This window comes from Somniosus microcephalus, unplaced genomic scaffold (genome assembly GCF_052327205.1).
Source record: "Somniosus microcephalus isolate GS21.2 unplaced genomic scaffold, FLI_Smic_1.0 unresolved_chr1, whole genome shotgun sequence".
In the NCBI taxonomy this organism is placed as follows: Eukaryota; Metazoa; Chordata; class Chondrichthyes; order Squaliformes; family Somniosidae; genus Somniosus; species Somniosus microcephalus.
In genome coordinates, this window is record NW_028225179.1 from 107,361,551 (window position 1) to 107,375,832 (window position 14,282).

The following is a 14,282-nucleotide window of genomic DNA, read 5'->3' on the forward strand; positions in this document are numbered from 1 at the left end:
CAATTTGTCATACAGTGTGCTACATTATTATACTTGCATTTGAGAAGACATTAACACCTCGTATATTCCTGCACCAATCCTGAGCTGTGCACGTATACATTTAATTTGATTTCCTGGCCTGGCAGTTTGAAATAAAGAAGTCACATTTAACTGAATGGGTTACAGCTAAGTAAACATCCTGGTAATGTGTTCATGATCACCTAAACATTATGGTAATGCGTTTGCAATCATGGTAATGCGTTTTCTGATCACCTATTGTCTGTATAACTTCTGCACGCTGCCTTAAATTGTTCCTATCAGCAAGGTGTGACATTGTGGGCGTCAGCCATATTAGCAGCCAAAGATCAGTTTAGCCTTTTTATTTTACTTCTTGCTGCCTTCACAGTTTCTTGTTTCTATTTCCTTGACCTTGGTATTCTCACTTATTTAACAATTCGTTAGAAAAAGGTGTAGTGCCAGAGGACTGGTGGATAGCTAACGTAATACTGATATTTAAGAAGCGGGATAGAACATGTCCAGGGAATTTTAGACCAGTCAGCTTAACATCGGTGGTAGGAAAAATAATGGAATCCCTACTAAAGGAGAAAATAGAAGAACATCTAGAAACCAAAAATATAATAATGAATAGTCAGCGTGGATTTCAAAAGGGAAAGTCTTGCTTAACCAATCTTATTGAATTTTTTGAAGAGGTAACAGAGAGAGTCGACAATGGTAATGCAGTAGATGTAATCTATCTGGATTTTCAAAAGGCCTTCGATAAGGTGCCCCATAATAGACTGATGAACAAGGTCAGAGAATGCAGAGTCAGGGGACAGGTAGCAGTTTGGATTGCTGGCTGGCTTCAGGACAGAAAGCAGAGAGTAGGCGTAAAGGGTAGCTTTGTGGCAGAAGGTGGGTAGCGGTGTTCCACAAGGATCGGTGCTGGGACCACTGCTGATCACAATTTACATTAACGATTTAAACTTAGGAATCAAAAACACAATTTCTAAATTTGCAGATGACACCAAATTGGGGGGGGGGGGTGGGTAATCAATACTGAGGAGGACTGCAACAAGTTACAGGAGGACATTAATAAACTTGCAGAATGGGCATATAATTGGCAAATGAAGTTCAACACAGATAAATGTGAGGTAGTACACTTTGGTAGGAAGAATATGAAGGTCACATCACTTGGAGGGTGCGAGTCTAGGTGGGGTAGAGGAACAAAGGGATCTCGGAGTACAAATACACAAATCACTAAAAGTTGCGCCACCGGTTAGCAAGGCCATAAAAAAAGCAAACCAAACACTAGGGTTTATTTCTAGAGGTTTAGAATTGAAAAGTCGGGCCGCTATGCTAAACCTGTATCGAACCTTGGTTAGACCACACTTAGAGTACTGTGTACAGTTCTGGTCACCATATTATAAAAAGGATGTAGAGGCAATGGAGAGGGTGCAGAGAAGATTTACAAGGATGATACCAGAAATGCGAGGGTATATATATCAGGAAAGGATGAACAGGCTTTTCTCTTGAAAAAAGGCTGAGGGGTGACCTAATTGAGGTCTTTAAAGTTATGAGAGGTTTTGATAGAGTGGATACAGAGAGAATGTTTCCACTTGTGGGGAGGAGCATAACTAGAGGCCATCAATATAAGATAGTCACCAAGGAAATCCAATAGGGAATTCAGAGGAAACCTCTTTACCCAAAGAGTGGTGAGAATGTGGAGCTCGCTACCACAGGGAGTGGTTGAAGCGACTTGTATAGATGTATTTAAGGAGAGGCTAGACAAGCATATGAGGGAGAAGGGAATAGAGGGTTACGCTGATAGAGTTAGATGAGGAAAGACGGAAGGAGGCTGGAGTGGAGCATAAAAGCCGGCATAGACTGGTTGGGCCGAATGGCCTGTTTCTGTGCCGTATATCCTATGTTATCCATTCATAAAATATATATGTGAATGTATTCCTATATGTCTAATCCATTCATAAAATATATATGCCTGGATGAGTGCAGCTCCAACAACACTCAAGAAGCTCGACACCATCCAGGATAAAGCAGCCCGCTTGATCTGCGCCCCATCCACCACCTTAAACATTCACTCCCTCCACCACCGGTGCACCGTGGCTGCAGTGTGTACCATCTACAAGATGCACTGCAGCACCTCACCAAGGCTTCTTCGGCAGCACCTCCCAAACCCGCGACCTCTTCCACCTAGAAGGACAAGGGCAGCAGGCGCATGGGAACACCACCACCTCCAAGTACCCCTCCAAGTCACACACCATCCTGACTTGGAAATATATCGCTGATCCTTCATCGTTGCTGGGTCAAAATCCTGGAACTCCCTCCCTAACAGCACTGTGGGAGTATCTTCACCACACGGACTGCAGCGGTTCAAGAAGGCGGCTCACCACCACCTTCTCAAGGGCAACTAGGGATGGGCAATAAATGCTGGCCTTGCCAGCGACGCCCACATCCCATAAACGAATTTAAAAAATGTGAATGTATTCCTATATCTGTAATCCATTCATAAAATACATATGTAAATATACTTTTTGAGCGTGCAATCAAAGGAAACAGAACCCCGGAGCCCATGGACTTGTGTCTCAGGTCCTGCAGCAGGGCAGAATTAACAAAAATGGGAAATAAAAAAGGCGATGGTGAAATGCGAGTGGGTGATTTGACTTGAAGTGAGAATGGGACGGTGCAGAGTGCTTGTCGAGGGGCTGGGGGAGGTGTTTGGTGTGTCAGATTACTGTAACAACAAACAGTGAAAGGATCGCTGCCGCAAAGGCAGCTGGAGTGACCCAGTTATAAATATCCGCCACCCCTCAGCTCACTGCAGTCAGCACTGCCCGCCCCCCACACCCAGAGACTGTCTCACCTGCCTGGAACCCCGCTGTGTGGACCCGGAGGTAGCGGCAGAGCAGGGAGAGCTTTCCCCACCTCCCCACCTCGCACAGGATGCCCCAGGCGGATGGGAAGGCTCCGGAGCCGCAGGAGAAGGAAGGGAAGAGGAGCGCTGACTGCCAGCAACACGGTCAGAAGCTGAAGATGTACTGCACCGTGGACAGGACGCCCCTGTGCCTGCTGTGCCTGGACAGCGAGACTCACCGCGACCACAACTTCAACCCTATCGGCGAGGCTGTTCGAACCTACAAGGTAGGGGCTGGGGTGCACACATCTGTCTCTCCTACCTCCTTACCTTCATCTGGCTTTGCTACCCTGGCTCAGTGAGCAGCACCCTCAGCCTCTGAATCAGAAGGTTGTAGGTTCAAGTCCCACTCCTGGGACTTGAGCACATAAAGCTAGGCTGACACTCCCGGTGCAGTGCTGAGGGAGCGCTGCACTGTCGGAGGTGCCGCCTTTCAGATGAGACGTTAAACTGAGGCCCCGTCTGCTCTCTCGGGTGGACGTAAAAGATCCCACGGCCACTATTTTGAAGAAGAGCAGGGGGGAGTTATCCCTGGTGTCCTGGCTCAATATTTATCCCTCACTCAACATCACTGAAAACAGATTATCTGGGTCATTATCGCATTGCTGTTTGTGGGAGCTTGCTGTGCGCAAATTGCCTGCTGTGTTTCCTACATTACAACAGTGACCACGCTTCAGAAAAGTGCTTCATTGGCTATAAAGTGACTTTGGGATGTCCGGTGGTCGTGACAGGCACGATATAAATGCGAGGCTTTCTTTTTCCCAATACATGGCTCGCAATGACCATCCCATAACACACGGTTCCAATGACCATCCCATAATACATGGTTCCAATGACCTTCCCATAATACACAGCCCCAAAGACCATCCCATAATACACGGTTCTCAATAACCATCCCATAATACACGGCCCCAATGACCATCCCGTAATACACAGCCCCAAAGACCATCCCATAATACACGGTTCTCAATAACCATCCCATAATACACGGCCCCAATGTGACCATCCCATAATACACGGCCCCAATGACCATCCCATAATACACGGTTCTCAATAACCATCCCATAATACACGGCCCCAATGACCATCCCATAATACATAGTTCTCAATAACCATCCCATAATACACAGCCCCAATGACCATCCCATAATATACGGCCCCAATGACCATCCCATAATACACGGTTCTCAATAAACATCCCATAATACACGGCCCCAATGACCATCCCATAATACACGGCCCCAATGACCATCCCATAATACACGGCCCCAATGACCATCCCATAATACACGGTTCTCAATAACCATCCCATAATACACGGCCCCAATGACCATCCCCTCGATATATGGCCCGGTGACCATTCTTCATGTCATGATATTGACCAGAATTTCTTTGCCTGGCATCTTCCTCTCTGCCCCGTCTGATTGTCCGGGCCCATTGCTGGGGCTCCGTGCTTTGCTGTGAGGTTGGCTTCACCAGATGGCTGTGGGATGGGGATGCCCAGGACTCACACGAGTGTAAACATCCCATCCAACAGGGATGGCTCACGTCCACTTTATCTCGGCTCTCCCTATGCAACGCCTGACAATCTCCATTGAATGTAGTTCAAAAATAACTGCCCCACCTTCCGTGTGAAGTCGCATCGTAAAGATGTGTGCAGGACTGGCCCCTGACCCAGACGCCTACAAACCCAGAACGAGGCAGCACTATAACCTGAGGTCACTTTGGCTTCACTCTCCGTGCAACCAATCACCGCAGGCCCCAAACAGATAAAAGTGGCTAATTCTCCCAGAATCCTGCCAAGACCTCACTCGTGGCCATTTAAAAGACTTGCAGGTATATCGCGCCTTTCATGACCTTGGGATGTCCCAAAGCGCTTTGTAGCCAATGAAATCGTTTTGAACTACAGTCGCTGTTGTAATATGGGAAACGCACAGCAAGAACCCACAAACAGCAATGTGATAACGATAATCTGTTTTAAGTTGTGTTGCTTGAAGGATAAATATTGGCCCCAGGACACCTGAGAGGGCAGGTGTTTAACATCTCCTCTGAGAGACAGGACCTACGACAGTGCAGCGCTCCCTCGGTATTGCACTGGGTGCGTCAGCCTGGATTCTGTGCTCAACTTTTCTGGAGTGGGATTTGAACCCAGAACTATCTGTAACACAAAGGCGAGGGTGCCACCCACTGAGCCACAGAGTTATTTTCACACTGAGCCAGTCCCCCTCTGTCAGTGTCCTCGAGCCATTGCACTATTTTGCATCACAACATAAGTACGGTGGTGTAGTGTATGTACCTTTAAGAGAGAACTACTTTTACAGCTCCTGTATACTGTAGTACCGGCAGTGACCACACCTGTATATAAGCCTTGAGCATGCCTCTGTACTGCCAGTCTTGAGACTACCCTACTCCAGTAAACACCTGTTGATTGTTAAGTTACAGCCTCCGTGTAGTTATTGGAAAACATCATACTCTAAGAATCACGGATCCAACAGTGGCGACGAGGTCGATTCGAACCTACCTGCAACTCTGCATTTCCCTTCAAGGATTCGCTCCGGGAGGGCGGTGGAAGAAAGTCGAGGCCAGAAGCACGGGCGTCGACCACGAGCAACCGCCCAGTCATCCGGCAGAGAGTGAACATCGCAGGGGAGGCTGTTGAGAGCCGTGCTTGGTTCCCCAGCCTCAACGATCCAGCAACAGACTGGCAACAGGTACAGCGCAGACCCTTCCTGGACAGCGGCGGCTGGAGCCGACCGATGGCAGAGAAAAAGCCGAGCAGCGTCGACGGGGTAAGAGAGAGGGTGAAGCGCACAGGGCGCAGCCGGGGGTTGAAAACCGAGCGGCGTCGAGGAAAAACAAAACAGAGAGAGAGAGGGTAAAGCAGCAGCCGGGTTCAGGACCGAGCGGCGGAAACGGGAAAGGCGCACAGGAAAACGCGCAGAGCACAGCCAGGGCTCAAGGGCTGAACAGTGTCCGCGGGGAGAAGAAGGGAGAGCGTGGGAGACGCCATTTTTAGAAGCCGCAGCAGAGAAGAAGGGCGAGCGCGGGAAGAAAGGAAAGCGCGGGAGACGCCATTTTGTGCCAGCGGAGAAGAAGGGAGAGTGCGGGAGATGCCAGTTTTGACAGTTAAATCACACCCAGGGATGCTGAAGAGTGGCAGTATCTCTACGCTCGACAATGAAGTCGAAGATTGGGCGACATATGTGGAATGCATTGAGGTGTACTGCAGGGTGAATGAAGTGCCAGATGCGAGGAAAGCACTGGTTTTGTTAAATTCCATGGGTGCAAAAACTTATGGCTTACTGCAAAACCTAATAACCCCAGAGAAGCCCGTGGATAAGAATTTCAAAAGCATAGTAGAAATCCTACAGGACCACTTAAACCCCACACCACTGCTGATAGCAGAAAGATTTAAGTTCCACAAAAGGAACCAGCATAAAGACGAACGGAACTGCGCAAGCTATTGAAACACTGCCAGTTTGGAGTGGGACTAGCAGATACGTTAAGGGACAAGTTTGTGTGTGGGCTTCAAAGTGAAGGAACCCAGTAACGGCTTCTATCAGAAAAGGATCTTACGCTGGACAAGGCTTTCAGCATGGCAGTATCACACGAAGCAGCCGCAAGGGGCGCTGCAGAGATACAATGGAGACCGCAAGAATATGGCACCAATGAAATGTCATATGGAGCAGGGAAGTGTTATCGCTGCGGCAGAACAACACACGACCAGAAGGATTGTTGGTTCAAGGACCAAGTGTGCAGACAGTGTGGAAAAGCAGGACACATAACAAGAGTCTGCAGGTCAGGGAAGAAAAGCAACAGCAAGAAATCTCCACAGGAGAAGTACAAAAAGGTACATAAGGTGATGGACAGTTGTTCAGATGAACAGAAAAGTGATACAGAATCCGGAAGCAAGGAGCTGGGTTGTCTGAAACTACATAAGGTAACCAAAATGGAGGATCACCAGACTATCTGGGTCACACTCAAGATAGACGGAGTCCAAGTGAAAATGGAATTGGACACAGGATCAGCCCTAACAGTCATACACCAAAGGGGCTACAAGCGGCTATTTTCACATATACCCTTGAAAGCTACAGAGATTGTCTTGAAGATGTACACGGGGCAAAAAGTCTACCCCAAAGGAAAAATAAGGGTGAAAGTGATATACAAAGGCCAGGAAATACCGAAAATTGACCTATATGTATTGCCAGATGGAGGACCACCACTACTAGGACGTGAATGGATCCGGAAGATACAATTGATTGGCATTCCATACAGGCACTGAAGGTTGAGGCCAAAAAGGATGACGTCGTCACACCTGGACGACTGTCAAAAATGCTAACTGACGCACAAGAAGTGTTCCAGGAGGGACTCGGAACACTAAAAGGCATAACAGCAACGATTAAAATAGAGGAAAATGCAAGCCCAAAGTTTCTTAAGGCCAGACCAGTGCCTTATGCGATCCAACCAGCCGTCGAAGCAGAGCTGGAAGGGTTGGAACGTTCAGGAGTACTGTCCAAAGTAGACTGGAGTGAGTGGGCTACACCCATCGTTCCTGTAATGAAGAGGTTGTTGAGTAATACGCCTGGGGAACCAAAGGTCCGCATCTGTGGGGATTTTAAGGTGACAGTGAACCCAGTCCTTCACACGGTACAATATCCGCTTCCACAGATTGAGGATATTTTCACCTCGCTATCTGGAGGTAAACGCTTCACCAAAATTGATCTAGCCCAGGCATACTTGCAAATGGAGGTAGAAGAAGCCTCAAAACAATACCTCACGATCAACACTCATAAAGGTCTCTACCAATACAACCGGCTGGTGTTTGGGGTAGCATCGGCTCCGGCTATTTGACAAAGGGCGATGGATCAAGTCCTGCAAGGGATTCCAGGGACCCAGTGTTATTTGGACGACATCCTGGTCACGGGCGAAAATGACAGTGATCACCTCGCCAATCTGGAGAAAGTGCTCACTAGATTAAAGGAATATGGGCTACGAGCTAATCGCCACAAGTGGAGTTTTTCCAGAAGCAGATCTCGTATTGTGGCCACGTTATTGATGAAGAGGGGTTACATAAGTCCCCTGAAAAGATTGAGGCAGTAGTCAAGGCTCCAGCACCGGAAAATGTGTCACAACTGAGGTCGTTCCTCGGGCTGGTGAACTACTACCATAAGTTCTTACCAAATTTGTCTACAGTATTATACCCACTGAACACCCTGCTGCAAACGGGGGTACCATGGAAGTGGAACGATGAATGTAAACGAGCTTTCCAGAAGTGCAAAGAATTGATCACATCAAAAGAGGTGTTGGCCCATTTCAACCCAGCACTACCAATTCGTTTGGCATGTGGTGCATCACCCTATGGTATTGGAGTGGTGCTGTCGCACAAATTCCCAGATGGGTTGGAGAGGCCAGTAACCTTTGCGTCTTGGTCACTAACCTCAGCCGAGCGCAACTACGCCCAGATTGACAGGGAGGCCCTCAGCCTAGTATGGGGAGTAAAAAAATTCAACTACTATCTGCATGGGCAGAAGTTCACCTTGCTGACTGACCACCAACCACTTGTCTCCATCTTTAATCCAAAGAAGAGCGTTCCGGTGATGACTGCGCAACGGTTACAAAGATGGTCCCTTTTTCTAGGGGCGAACCAATATGAAATAGAATATAAAGGCACGAAACAGCATGGAAACGCTGATGGGCTATCACGCCTGCCACTGCCTACTGTGGAGGAAGCACCAGCAGTGGACCCCATCGAGATATTTTATTCGTCAATAATTGAACGATTGCCAGTAACTAACGCGGATATAGAGAAGGAGACCCGCAATGATCCGACACTGTCTCGGGTATATGATTTGACGGTGAGGGGATGGCCAACACATGGCGACTCATTGTTGCCAGCATTCTCATCCAGAAGAGAACAGCTGTCAGTATGCCAGGGGACAGTGATGTGTGGATCCCGAGTGGTAATTCCACCCAAGTTAAGGGAGTGAGTGCTAAATGAGCTTCATGAAGGTCATCTGGGAGGGGTGAAAATGAAAAGCCTTGCTAGGGCTTATGTGTGGTGGCCGGGGATCGATCAACAACTTGAGGACCTAACCAAGAGCTGCTCAGGATGCCAGAAGGTCCAAAATGCACCACCACATGCCCCTCTACACCCATGGGAGTGGCCCTCCTCTCCATGGCAACGGGTGCATATTGATTTTGCTGGTCCATTTATGGACTCAATGTTCTTAATAGCAGTGGATGCTCACTCGAAATGGCCTGAGGTGATAAAAATGTCCTCAACCACTACAGAGAAAACGATTGCAGTCCTGCGGACCATATTTGCCAGGAACGGCTTGCCAGAGCAGATTTGCTCTGATAATGGACCACAGTTTGTGTCCGAAGAGTTTCGGAAATTTATGAGAAGGAATGGGGTAAGGCATTACACATCCGCCCCGTATCATCCAGCCACAAATGGATTGGCTGAGAGGTTCGTACAAACCTTTAAAAAGGTGATAAAGGCCATGTGCGATGATGAAATTCCACTACAGCATAAGGTGGACAATTTCCTGTTAGCCTACAGAAATGCGACACATGCAGTTACCAACCAGACCCCAGCCATGATATTCTTTAACCGAAGGTTGAGATCTCGTCTGGATTTGCTCAGACCAAACGTGCGAAGAAATGTTGAGGATAAACAATTCCAGCACATCAATGAGAAGCCGACAAGGAGCTTCAATGTAGGACAACCAGTCTTGGCCCATGACTACCGAACAGAGAAATGGCAACCCGGAACGATATGCACATGGCAGGGGCCATTAATGTACACAGTGGATGTCGGGGAGAACATTGTGAGACGCCACGTCAACCAGATCTTAGCGTCACAGGAACGAGTCAACCCCATGTCTCGCGTACCTGGGGATGAACCCGACATACCGGTAGCATCTACCTCAGAAACAGTAGCAGTGGAAACTGATGAACTAACCGACGAAAGGGGGCCAGAATCGCCTCCGCACCAAGAACAAGAACCTCAGGAAAGGCGCTATCCAGAAAGGATCAGGAAGCCGCCCCAAAGACTGAATCTATAAATGGACATTTCTGTTTAATGTGCATGTTAAAGTGTTAATTGTTATTTGAATATTATGGGTACTGCTAATCTAAAAGGGGAGGAATTGTAGTGTATGTACCTTTAAGAGAGAACTACTTTTACAGCTCCTGTATACTGTAGTACCGGCAGTGACCACACCTGTATATAAGCCTTGAGCATGCCTCTGTACTGCCAGTCTTGAGACTACCCTACTCCAGTAAACACCTGTTGATTGTTAAGTTACAGCCTCCGTGTAGTTATTGGAAAACATCATACTCTAAGAATCACGGATCCAACAGGTGGCACAATGAACTACATTCAACGGAGATAGTCAGGTGTTGCATAGGGAGAGCCGAGATAAAGTGGCCGTGAGCCATCCCTGTTGGACGAGATGTTTACACTTGTGTGGCCGACCTCCCACATTCTACCTACACGTAAACCTGATCCAAAACTCAGCTGACCGTGTCCTAACTCGCACCAAGTCCCATTTGCCCATCACATCTGTGCTCGCTGACCTACATTGGCTCCCGGTTAAACAGCGCCTCGATTTCAAAATTCTCATCCTTGTTTTCAAATCCCTCCATGGGCTCGTCCCTTCCTACCTCTGTAATGTCCTTCAGCTGTGGTTCAGTGGGTAGTACACGTGCCTCTGAGTCAGAAGGTTGTGTATTCAAGTCCCACTCCAGGGACTCGAGCACATAAACTACACTGACACTCCAGTGCAGTGCTGAGGGAGTGCCACACTGTCGGAGGTGCCTTCTTTCAGATGAGACATTAACCTGAGACCCCATCTGTTCTCTCAGGTGGATGTAAAAGATCCCATGGCACTATTTTGAAGAAGAGCCGGGGAGTTCTCCCCGGTGTCCTGGCCAATATTTACCCCTCAATCAACATAACAAAAAACAGATTATCTGGTCATTATCACATTGCTGCTCGTGGGAGCTTGCTGTGTGCAAATTGGCTGCCACAATTCCCACATTACAAGTGATTGCACTCCAAAAAAGTACTTCATTGGTTGTAACGCACTTTGAGACGTCCGGTGGTCATGAAAGGCGCTATATAAATGTTAATCTTTCTTTCTTTCAGCCCCACAACCCCCCGAGATATCTGCACTCTTCTAATTCTGCCCCCTTGAGCATCCCTGATTATAATCGCTCAACCATTGGTGGCCGTGTCTTCAACTGTCGAGGCCCTAAGCTCTGGAATTCCCTGCCTAAACCTCTCCAGCTCGCTACCTCTCTTTCCTCCTTTAAGACACTCCTTAAAACCTACCTCTTTGACCAAACTTTTGGTCACCTGCCCTAATTTTTCCTTCTGCGGCTCGGTGTCAAAATGCTTTGTCTTATAATACACCTGTGAAGCACCTTGGAATGTTTTACTACATTAAAGGCGCTATATAAATACAAGTTGTTGTTGGTGGTGGTGGCGATTTATCAGGTTTGAGCCTAGAGTGTTGGCAGGTTAGTCAAACACTGGAGGGCCTGGTGGTGGAGCCCAATCTCATCTGCACATGCACCTCTGCCTAGGAATCATAGAATCATAGAATGGTTACAGCACAGAAGGAGGCCATTCGGCCCATCAAGCCGGTGCCGGCTCTCTGCAAGAGTACTTCAGCGAGTCCCACTCCCCGCCCTTTCCTCATAGCCCTGCCAATTTCTTTCCTTCAGGTACGTATCCAATTCCCTTTCGAAAGCCATGATTGAATCTGCTTCCACCACCCTCTCAGGCGGTGCATTCCAGATCCTAGCCACTCGCTGTGTAAAAAAGATTTTCCTCATGTCGCCTTTGGATCTTCTGCCAATCACCTTAAATCTATGCCCTCCTGGTTCTCGACCCTTCTGCCAATGGGAACAGTTTCTCTCTATCTACTCTGTCCAGACCCCTCATGATTTTGAACACCTCTATCAAATCTCCTCTCAATCTTCCCTGCTCCAAGGAGAACAACCCCAGATTCTCCAGTCTATCCACGTAACTGAAGTCCCACGTCCCTGGAATCATTCTCGTAAATCTTTTCTGTACCTTCTCATTCTTCCTAAAGTGCGGTGCCCAGAATTGGACAGAATACTCCCATTGGGGCCGAACCAGTGTTTTACACAGAATCATTATAATTTCCACAGTTTTGTATTCCATGGCTCTATTTATGAAGCCCAGGATCCCGTAAGCCATTTTAACCGCTTTCTCAACCTGCCCTGCCCCCTTCAACGATTTGTGCACATATACCCCCAGGTCTCTCTGTTCGTGCACCCACTTTAGAATTGTACCCTTTAGTTTATATATCCTCTCCTCATTCTTTCTACCAGTAGGAGTACTGGGCGGTGATCCAGAGAGGGCGTCTGAGCTGGAAGGGAGGTGGAGGCCGCGTCTAGCACCCCGACCCCTCCACCTACAATCGGCTAATCCGGCAGAGGCCGGGGACCAAAACTGGGGCATCCCTGCTCTAAACATCCAGACAGCACATGACGGGTCGACCAGTCTCTGAAAAAGGTCCAAACGGGTCAGTGCGTCAAGTGGGACCCCTTTAGAACGCCCCCACCCCCGCCCTCTCCAGATCTGTGTGACAGGCGCCTAAACGGTTAGCTCATCCCTTTGATTGAACTCAATCAAGATCAGGGTAACTGTTGCAACCTAGGGCTCCCGGCATAGGACTCCACAGAAGAGAAAGCCTTGCGGGAATTGGGTCGTGGACGTCACCACCCCGCACACCAGCTTCCTCCGTTAAGTTATTCACCCAGAAGAGAACTCCCCAACAACAACGACTTGCATTTATATAGCGCCTTTAATGTAGTAAAGCATGCCAAGGGGCTTCACACTGGAGTGATTATCAGACAAAAATTTGACACCGAGCCATATATTAGGACAGATGACCAAACGCTTGGACAAAGAGGTAGGTTTTAAGGAGCATCCTAAAGGAGGAGAGAGAGGTAGAGAGGCGGAAAGGTTTAAGGAGGGAATTCCAGAGCTTAGGGCCTTGGCAGCTGAAGGCACGGCTGCCAATGTTGGGGCGATTAAAATTGGGGACGCGCTAGAGGCCAGAATTGGAGGAGTGCAGAGATCTCGGAGGGTAATAGGGTTGGAGGAGGTTACAGAGATAGTGAGGGGCGAGGCTGTGGAGGGATTTGAAAACAAGGATGAGAATTTTAAAATTGAGACGTTGCCGGACCGAGAGCCACTGTTGGTCAGCGAGCACAAGGAGTGATGGGTGAACAGGACTTGGTGCGAGTTAGGACGCGGGGCAGCAGAGTTTTGGATGAGCTCAAGTTTACGGATTGTGGAAGATGGGAGGTCGGCCAGGAGAGCATTGGAATAGTCAAGTCTAGAGGCAACAAACTCATGGATGAGGCAGGGGCGGATTTGGGCGATGTTACAGAGGTGAAAGTAGGTGATCTTGGTGATGGTGTGAATATGTGGTCGGAAGCTCATCTCGATGTTAAATAGAACTCTAAGGTTGTGAATGGTCTGGTTCAGCCTCAGACAGTTGCGGGGGAGCGGGATGGAGTCAGTGGCTATGGAACGGAGTTTGTGGTGGGGACCAAACACAATGGTTTTGGTCTTCCCAATATTCAGCTGGAGGAAATTCCTGCCCATCCAGTACTGGGTGTCGGACACACCAGAGACAGTGGAGGGGTCGAGAGAGATGGTGGTAAGTTGGACGTAAAAGATCCCACGGCAATATTTAGAAGAAGAGCAAGGGAGTTCTCCCCAGTGCCTGGGGCAATATTTATCCCACAACCAACATCACTACAAACAGATTATCTGGGCCATTATCATATTGCTGTTTGTGGGAGCTTGCTGTGCGCAAATTGGCTGCCGCGTTTCCATTACAACAGGGACTGCACTTCAAAAAGTGCTTCATTGGCTGCAAAGTGCTTTGGGACGTCCTGAGGTTGTGTAATTCCCTCTATAAAGGCAAGACTTTCTATTTTTATAGGATCCTTCCCCCAGTGTCTCAGTGTGCAGATACACCATCCGGTCTGATCCTGCGTGACACAGAGCAGGAAAGCCCAGGTTCAGTCCCCGGTCTGTGCGCAGCCAGCTCAGCTCAGGCTGGATCGCAGCATCCCTGGGTTGAGCGGGCAGGTAAATCAACCGGGGTTCGCGCCCCAGCTCTCTGTCCGGTGACCCCCCCCACCTGCCACTATGTGCACACGCGTGTGGGAATGCCGGGTGAGGGGAGGGTCAGGCCTCACTGTGATGCCTGCCAAGGTTGGATATCCTGCCAACAGTCTCTGTCTGGGCTTATGCAGGATGCCTCAGTAAGATGCCGGAGGGCGAGAGTCCCCAGAGGAACTGTACCTGAGGGAGAGTCAG

General features: G+C 48.6%; 1 protein-coding gene across 1 annotated transcript in view; it reads left to right on the plus strand.

Moving 5' to 3' along the window:
• The first annotated feature begins 2,775 nt into the window (after positions 1-2,775).
• Positions 2,776-14,282, plus strand: part of LOC147095695 (zinc-binding protein A33-like) — a 66,486-nt gene continuing 54,979 nt past the window's right edge. The window contains exon 1 of the mRNA XM_085974745.1: positions 2,776-3,135. Within this exon, the coding sequence (XP_085830871.1) occupies positions 2,938-3,135 (198 nt within the window). The 5' untranslated portion in view covers positions 2,776-2,937. The remainder of the gene's footprint in view (positions 3,136-14,282) is intronic.